This window comes from Tenrec ecaudatus, chromosome 1, assembly GCF_050624435.1.
Source record: "Tenrec ecaudatus isolate mTenEca1 chromosome 1, mTenEca1.hap1, whole genome shotgun sequence".
Classification (NCBI taxonomy): Eukaryota; Metazoa; Chordata; class Mammalia; order Afrosoricida; family Tenrecidae; genus Tenrec; species Tenrec ecaudatus.
The window spans coordinates 161,323,276-161,331,724 of NC_134530.1; the positions used below are offsets into that span (position 1 = coordinate 161,323,276).

Sequence of the window (8,449 nt, forward strand, 5' to 3'; positions counted from 1 at the left end):
AATGGAGAAGTAAGAGTCTTCCCAGACAAGAAAAATCTCAAAGAATATGTTAGAAGAATTCTAGCCCTACAAAAGATCCTTGCTGACCCAGTATGGCCAGAAGAACAACACTCACCAAACTTAAATAAGGGACCTCCACATAGAACAACCTCACCCAGAGGGCAATAAAGAGAAAACAGACCCCAAGATAGCATTGGTTTAAGGATGGAAAGATGTCAAGAATTATACACACACACATGAAATGCACACTAATGAGAAATGTAAGTAGGAAAACACCTAACCCAAAAGGTATAAGATGACATCCCAGATTCTGCAGATGGAGATAATAATCCTGAATATCAATGACCTGAACTCAGGCATTAAAAGAGTGAGACTAGCAGACTGGCTTAACAAACACAACCTATCAATCTGCTGCCTACAGGAGACACATCTGAAGGCTACGGACAAATATAGGCTGAGAATCAAGGGCTGGATAAAGGTATATCAAGAAACAACAATTAAAAAAAGTAGGGGCTGCAATCATAATCTCAGATAAAATTGACATCAAAGTGCAAGCCATAAAAAGAGATAAGGAGGGACACTATATAATGCTCAAGGGAATGGTAGACAAAGAAGCACTAAGCATTGTAAACATATATTCCCTGAATGTGAGACCAGCTGAATATGTCAACCAAACACTCCAAAAGATGAAAAAAGAAATCACAGCCTCAAAAATTATAGTGGGTGATTTCAATACACCACTCTCTGAGAAAGATAGATCATAGGAAAAGAAACTCAGCAAGGAGGCTAGAGATCTAACTACAATTAGACAATTTGACCTGATAGATATTTACAGAACTTTTCATCCAAATACCAAAATAAATTCACATTCTTCTCAAGCCCACATGGCACATATTAGAAGATAGACCACATGCTGGGGCATAAGACAGATCTACATAAATTTAAGTACATTGATATCATACAAACCTCTCTCTCTGACCACTGTGCCATAAGGCTGGAAATCAACAAAAGGAAGACAAAGAAAACAAGAGCAAACAATTGGAGGATGAATAACTCTCTACTGAAAAAGGAGTGCATACTGGCACAGATCAGAGATGAAATTAGGAAATTTCTAGAAACCAATGAGAATGAGCACATGATGTACCAAAACTACTGGGATACTGCAAAGGCAGTTATCAGAGGCTGTTTCATAGCAATACATGCACACCTGAGAAAGGAAGAGAGACTCATGATTAATACGCTGGCACACAATTTACAACAACTAGAGCAGAGTCAGCAGGACTATCCTACTAGTAGCAAAAGAAAAGAAATCATAGATCTATTTTTTAAGGCTTATTTGTAGGACAGTGTAATTTTCATTCCATCCATGGATATAAAAAGTTATAAAGAACCATACTTGCAGTGTTTATTTATTTATTAATTTCACGAAACTCATCATTCTTTTGCCGAAATGCCACATTTTTATTCCTTTGTATTTGTTACTTCAGTAAACAAATATATAACATAAAGAGAAAAAGTGCCAAACAATCAGAGGGTGACATGCTGACATTCATTTCAGCTCTGTGTTATGTCTCAAATTTTCATGAGATATTATGAATGAATGATACAATGCCTGAAAGTGTTCGAAGAACTAAAAATATTGTCAGAACAATTGCAGTACGTTTAGCTGAAGTGTAAAAGGGTTTCCCAGAGATGAACATAATAAATTCTGAAAAGAGAAGTTGCCTAAATTCTATCAAATATAATGGCTATTGTCCAATTGTCCTACCTATCAAACACAATGACTATTGTCTAATTTTCCTTCCTCTAAAGGAATGGGATCCTACTCCGACAGTGAAATGATGGTTAAGGATCACACAGCTGAGGATGCTCAAATAAAAATGAAGAATATTGCAAGTGAGGATGCCAATCAAGAAGCAATATGGAAATATCTTAATTAACTGTTTAATTTTGGGGTCAGATATTACGTAATATTTTTCATTAATATGTTAGAATACTTTCTTATAACAATCTATTTTTGTGTTCTTCTTAATTTTTCTCATTTAAATATTAACCCTATGAAATAATAAACTACCTTTTGTTATATATTTTTGTATTTAAAATGGTCAGTAGGGAAGTGAACCAGTTATTACATTATATGAATACCACCGCTAGCACCATACTATTCCTGTGGACAAGCTGGTTGATTTGACTCCCCCGTCTTGAGGTTCATAGTATAACAGACTGCATCCTGGGGCACCTACAAAGATACAACAAACTAAACAATTTAACTTGAATCCTAACTCCTTTGCTCTATTCACTAAGCTGCACAATAAATAATTACTACCCAGTGATATCAGTTTCAATACCGTGTGCTGAGTCAACAATCTGGGGTCTCATTCTTCGTTTGGTAGGGGAGACAATGAAGTCAGTTGACCAGTGATAGAATAGGGATGTGTGGGTACTTGAAAGAGTGCAAGGCCTATCCAGAGAGGCTTCTCAGAAGATGTGGTGTATTTTGGCAATCCACAGGGTGCCTAGGTCTTTGACTGGCACTCGAGTGAAGAGGTGTCCCAAGTTTATAGCATAGTATATTCAAAGCTAAACATCAATAAAAGATGGTGGTGTACTAAGGAAAGGTCAAGCCCTTGGTGTGATTAGAAGATAGGATACTCCTGGAGGAATGTCTCATGAGACTCAGGTAGGACAGTCACCTGGATTAAATAGTGAAAGACCTTGTGTACCACACTGGGGAGATTGACTTTCATTCAAAAGTCTCTTAGGATTCACTGAAAGACAGTGGGGGCGAACAAGTGGGAAGAGATATGGAACACTGAGAATTGGCAAGAGGGAATCACCACTTGAATGTGGAGTTGAATGGGGGGCAGGGACGAACCTGATTCATGAGTCCTCTAGGGGCAGGGAGCAGCATGTGACATTTAGCCAAATTCCATTTTGACTCCTTGTTTTTGTTTCATATAGATTTGTTTTAGTTGTTGATGTTTCCTTTTAGGAGCGTGTGGGACAAACAGTTGTCTAGAAATGGAGTCCTAAAAAGTAGCCACAAGAGAAGACAGCACAGTCTCACAATAAAGAAGAAAAAGAGCCACAAGTCAATGCTCACCAATCATTTATTGAGTACTTAAATTCAATTCCATTGTCGGCACACAGATCTTTGGGTGTAGGGTTTTCAGGCCACTGAAACTGTGGATTATCAAGTTGCTCCTTAGAAATTTGCAAAGTGATGGCAGATGTGTTCTATCTTAATGCTCAGAAAGTTGTAAGGCACGGAGTTGGAGTCTATTGAGCTGCCGTGATAAGAACTCAACAGTCTCTTTGGTGCAGGGTAGGAGCATGGATGCAGGGGGTATTTTTGATGTTGAGATACCCTCTGTGGTCTCGCTCTTTACCCAGGCTCTTGCTATATTGATCTCTGTCGAGATTATGAGGTTCACACTCCCTGATGCTTCATTCACCTGAGCCCAAGTTCATCCAATCTCAAGTTTCATGCGTCCTTCTTGTAATAAAATCTTCAGAATGCCTCTTGTGTTTCTGATCTTTAGAAAGAAGTGTTCTACCTTTTGCATGATCCCAATCAGGCTCTGCCTACACAAAGGGCAAGCAAGGAAATGATTTAATACTCAAAATAATCCAAATTGGGATCTGATTATTTCACCCAATTTACTAGTCAGATTTTCCTTAGCCAGAAAGCCCCAGAATTGTGGCTCAAAGATATGCAACGCCCTGAAAGTGAATAGTGGCCCTCAAAAGCATCATTACATGTAGAGTGGAGGATGGATAGAAGGCATACATCGTCAAGTTCGTAGAGAGAAGGAAAGATTAACTTGACTTGTAGGTTTCTTTCTTGGCTTCTTGTAGCTTTAGTTTGTTGCTCATGCAGCCTAGTACTCGTGTGACTTCTGTTCTTGTACATAGTCATATAGGGGATTGGAAGAAATGCCTGCCTTGTTTGAATGACCTCTAACCTGTTCTGTTCCATGGGGTCTCCCATTGCCCTGAGTTGGATGAAGGGCTGAGTTACTACATCTTCCCTGTGACCCTCGGCTCTGGCTGCCCTCATTCATATGGAACTGTTCTCTGTTTGGATGACCTTGCTGGGTCCCATGGGATTGTTGGTTCTGTGATCTTTCATACCTATCTCCCCTTTCCTGGGTATGTTTATTCTGTTGTTGCTGGCAGTTTTGTTCCTCTTCATGGGTTTGCCTGTTTGGTCTCTGTGGGTAGTGGCCATGGCCATTATCATGGGTCTGATTGTTGATTCTCTGACAATTTTGGTCTTCTTCATGAGTTTGTCTGTCTCTTCTCTGGCTGTTCTGTTCATTCTCGTGGGTTTGCCTGTTTCCTCTCTGACAGTTCTGCTCATCATGATGGGTTTGTCTGCTTCCTCTCTGATGGGTCTGCTCATCATGATGGGTTTGTCTGCTTCCTCTCTGATGGGTCTGCTCATCATGATGGGTTTGTCTGTTTCCTCTCTGATGGGTCTGCTCATCATGATGGGTTTGCCTGTTTCCTCTCTGACAGTTCTGCTCATCATGATGGGTTTGTCTGCTTCCTCTCTGATGGGTCTGCTCATCATGATGGGTTTGCCTGTTTTCTCTCTGATGGGTCTGCTCATCATGATGGGTTTGTCTGTTTCCTCTCTGATGGGTCTGCTCATCATGATGGGTTTGTCTGTTTCCTCTCTGACGGGTCTGCTCATCATGATGGGTTTGTCTGCTTCCTCTCTGATGGGTCTGCTCATCATGATGGGTTTGTCTGCTTCCTCTCTGATGGGTCTGCTCATCATGATGGGTTTGCCTGTTTCCTCTCTGACAGCTCTGCTCATCCTCATGGTTTTGCCTATTTCCTGTCTGACGGTTCTGCTCATCATGATGGGTTTGTCTGCTTCCTCTCTGATGGGTCTGCTCATCATGATGGGTTTGCCTGTTTCCTCTCTGACAGCTCTGCTCATCCTCATGGTTTTGCCTATTTCCTCTCTGATGGTTCTGCTCATCATGATGGGTTTGCCTGTCTTGTGTCTCACATGATGTTTCCTGACTCTGTCTACCACAGCTTTGAGGACTCTGCCTCTCTCTCTGGTGGCTTGTCCCCTCATTATAGCTCTGCTGGCTCTGGGCCTGTCTGGGGCCCTCCTCATTACCACAGGACTGCCAGTCTCTCCCTTTGTGGCAAAGAGATTTTTCTTGCTGGATATGTGCCAAGAGTTTGTGTTGGTGGTGTTGGGCATCCTCCTCAGTCTGCCCACCCCATGCCTGGTGACTGTTCAGGCCTCCCTGTCCTTGAGCTTGCTGACTTAGTCTTCTTGACCTTCCTGATTGCTCAACACATGAGCCTCTTCCTGTTCCCTGGCTTCCTTGGAAGTATCTATTTTGACCTTGTCTTTCAGTTTCCCTTCTCTGTGCCTGACCATACTGGTAACTCTGGCCTTGCCTGTCTGTCTGTCCATACTGAGAACCCAGTTCTTGTCTGTCTGTCTGCCCATACTGATAGCTCTGGTCTTGTCTTCCTGTCTGACCATACTGATAGCTCTGGTCTTGTCTCCCTGTCTGACCATACTGATGGCTCTGGCCTTGTCTGTCTGTCTGACCATACTGAAAACTCTGGCCTTGTCTGTCTGTCTGACTATAGGGATAACTCTGGCCTTGTCTGACTGTTTGACCATACTGATAACTTTGGTCTTGTCCACCTGTCTGTCCATACTGATAACTCTGGTCCCGTCTGCCTGTCTGTTCATACTGATAACCCTGGTCTTGTCTGCCTGTCTGTCCATACTGATAACTTTGGTCTTGTCTGTTTGCCTGACCATATTGATAACTCTGGCCTACGCTGCCTGGTTGGCCATATGGATAAGTTAGGCCTTGTCTGCGTGTTTGACTGGAGGGATAACTCTGGTCTTGACAGTTGGTTTGGCCATAATGAGAGCTAATGTCTTGTCTGTCTGTCTGACCACAGTGAAAACTCTGGCTTTGTCTATCTGTCTGTCCATAGTGAGAACTCTGGCTTTGTCGGTCTGTCTGAAAATCTAGGCCTTGTCTATCTGTCTGATCATAGTGGGAACTCTGGCCTTGCCTTTGTGTCTGACCATAGTGCGAATCCAATCCTTGCCTGGCTCTCTGACCACAACCTGACTCCTGGCCTAGCCTTTCAGACTGTCCATAATGAGAGCCTGATTCCTGATGAGCCATCTGGCTGGAGCAAGAGTCCTGTCCAAGTCTTCTAGACTGGCCACAGCCTGATTGGTGCCCCAGTCTTTGGGCCTGATTGTAATGAGAGTCCTGTACTGGTTTCTCACACTGAGTTAAGCCAAAGAGATATGCTTGCCTTTGAGGCTGGCCCCTGCTAGACTTATGACTCAATTTTTGATCATAGTCGGAGTCCCGGACTTGTCTATCAGAAGGATCTAAGCTGGAAGTGCTATCTTGTCTCCCCGACTGGCCACAGTGGGAATGCTGATCTTGTCTGTCAGTCTGACCATGGTGGGAGTCCCTGTCTTGTCTCTCATACTGATCACGGGGGCAGTCGCTCTCAGACTGACGATGGTGGGTGTCCCTCTCAGACTGACCATGGTGGGAGTGACTGTCTTGTCTCTGAGACTGACCATGGTGGCAGTCCCTCTCCGACTGACCATGGCCAGAGTGCCTATCTTGTCTATCAATTTGACTATGGTGGGAATCTCTGTCTTGTCCCTCAGACTGACCACTCTCTGAATCCTGATGTTGTCTCTCGGACTGATGATGCCAAGAATCCCTGTCTGGTCTGTCCAACTGATCATGATGGGAAGCCGGCCTGTCTTCACCTTGCCTATGCCTGTGCTGTCTGCTGCTATTTCTAGGGGTCCTATGCTCTTGTGCTCCCTCCTGCCCTTCTTCTTGCTGGTTGGCTCTGTCTCCACATGATCCCATATCTAGCTTATGATAGCAGGCTTGGGCCAACTGGAACACCAACAGGAGGTATTCTTTGAAATCAACACGTCCATTTCTGTCTCGATCCAAGAGACTCAGGATGGTATCCACAGTTTCTGGGTCATTTGGTCTCTGTAAGAAGATACAAGAAAAACTCAATTCAGGTATTTTCTCATGGACAGCATAAATGTGAAAGCCCATGCCTTACTCTCTGGAGTTCTGATTGGGTCCTCCTTGGTTGCGAAACTAATCTGAATTCTTGGGTTTGTTCTAGTCCTGGAAGAGTTGGTGTTCACACCACCAGAACCTTATGGATCCATGGGAGCATTATGATATATAGTAGAGGTGCCCATTGAAAATCAGTTCCATTAAACATCGGATGGAGTCACTTGAGGATGTATGTCAATCCATCACCTTGTGTATTATTGTAGTGTGGATACTCGTTGGGCTGTAATTGGAAGGGTTTGCAGCTTGAAACGATCAGCCATTCTGTGGGAAATGCTTTCTTCTCCCATACCATCTACCCAGAGAGGCAGTTGTACCCTGTCCTAGAGCATCGCTAGGAGTCGGGATTGGCTCACTGGTAGTGAGTTGAACTTTCCTTCTCACTACCCTGAGATCCTGGAGAAAGTGAAACTTGCTTATTGATCAAGGGCCTAGGCATCCCAATGACGCTCAGTGACTCTTTGTTGAAGAGATGAACACATGGCAGGATGTGTGCACAGCTTAAAAATGTGGAAATCAAGATGCGAATCTTAGGTTTCCTTCTGAGAAATGATTACCAGATACTTTGAAGCTGTAATTCCTCCTGTTCATAGTCAGATGCAAACAGGGTGGAGGTGTGCATGTGGACATGCATTCACGTATACATGGGCACTGGCTGGGAGAGAAGTGCTAAGCAGCGCCTGCCATTCTTCATGCTACAGGGTGACGGTGAAGCAAGACCAATTACAACCAAAGCTTAAGCCCTGGCAATTTCTTTGGTCGCCGAGAGTAGGTTCACTCACGCTTGATCCCATGAGGCCAGGGCCTATCCTGAGCCCATCTTACCCGGAGGACATCTCCAAATTCAGCCAAGAGTAGCTGCTTCAGCTCCTTCTTGCACAGCGAGGTGCAGTCCCCATTCTCATTGGAATATTTCTGGAAGACCTTCATCACGGTGAGAATGCTGCTCAGGAGTTGAGCCATTTTGGCAAGTACTGGTAGATCTAATGGAAGAAATGCGATTGTGTGTGCATTTAGAAAGAAGATCGAGAGGTAGCACTTTCAGAGAGAATGTGGCCCTTCTTGTTCTGGGAAATTACCTGAACAGTGATAAGACTCCCTTGTTAACCGTACGCCCCATGCCTTCCACCCCAGAGTCAAGCTCCAAACATCATAAATTATGGTGGGAGGGGGGCACAAATGGTGCATTCTTTGCTAGGAAAATAACTTTTCTTTAAGCAAGCACCCATACATGGATAAATGCACACAGACCAACACCCACCAATACTCATACTTTCATATTGGAAAAGGTTTCTCAAAGCTTACAGGAGAATGGAAGGAAT

The 8,449-nt window shown here is 43.6% G+C and overlaps 1 protein-coding gene across 1 annotated transcript; it reads right to left on the reverse strand.

Moving 5' to 3' along the window:
* Positions 1–3,467: 3,467 nt before the first annotated feature.
* Positions 3,468–8,090, reverse strand: LOC142437522 (uncharacterized). Its single transcript, XM_075540644.1, has 5 exons — positions 7,953–8,090; positions 6,640–7,034; positions 4,966–6,486; positions 4,588–4,755; positions 3,468–3,585 (listed from the first exon to the last, which is right to left on the reverse strand). Exons 1-5 carry the CDS (start codon positions 8,088–8,090, stop codon positions 3,468–3,470), a joined length of 2,340 nt encoding a protein of 779 aa, XP_075396759.1.
* Between the last annotated feature and the right edge of the window lie 359 nt (positions 8,091–8,449).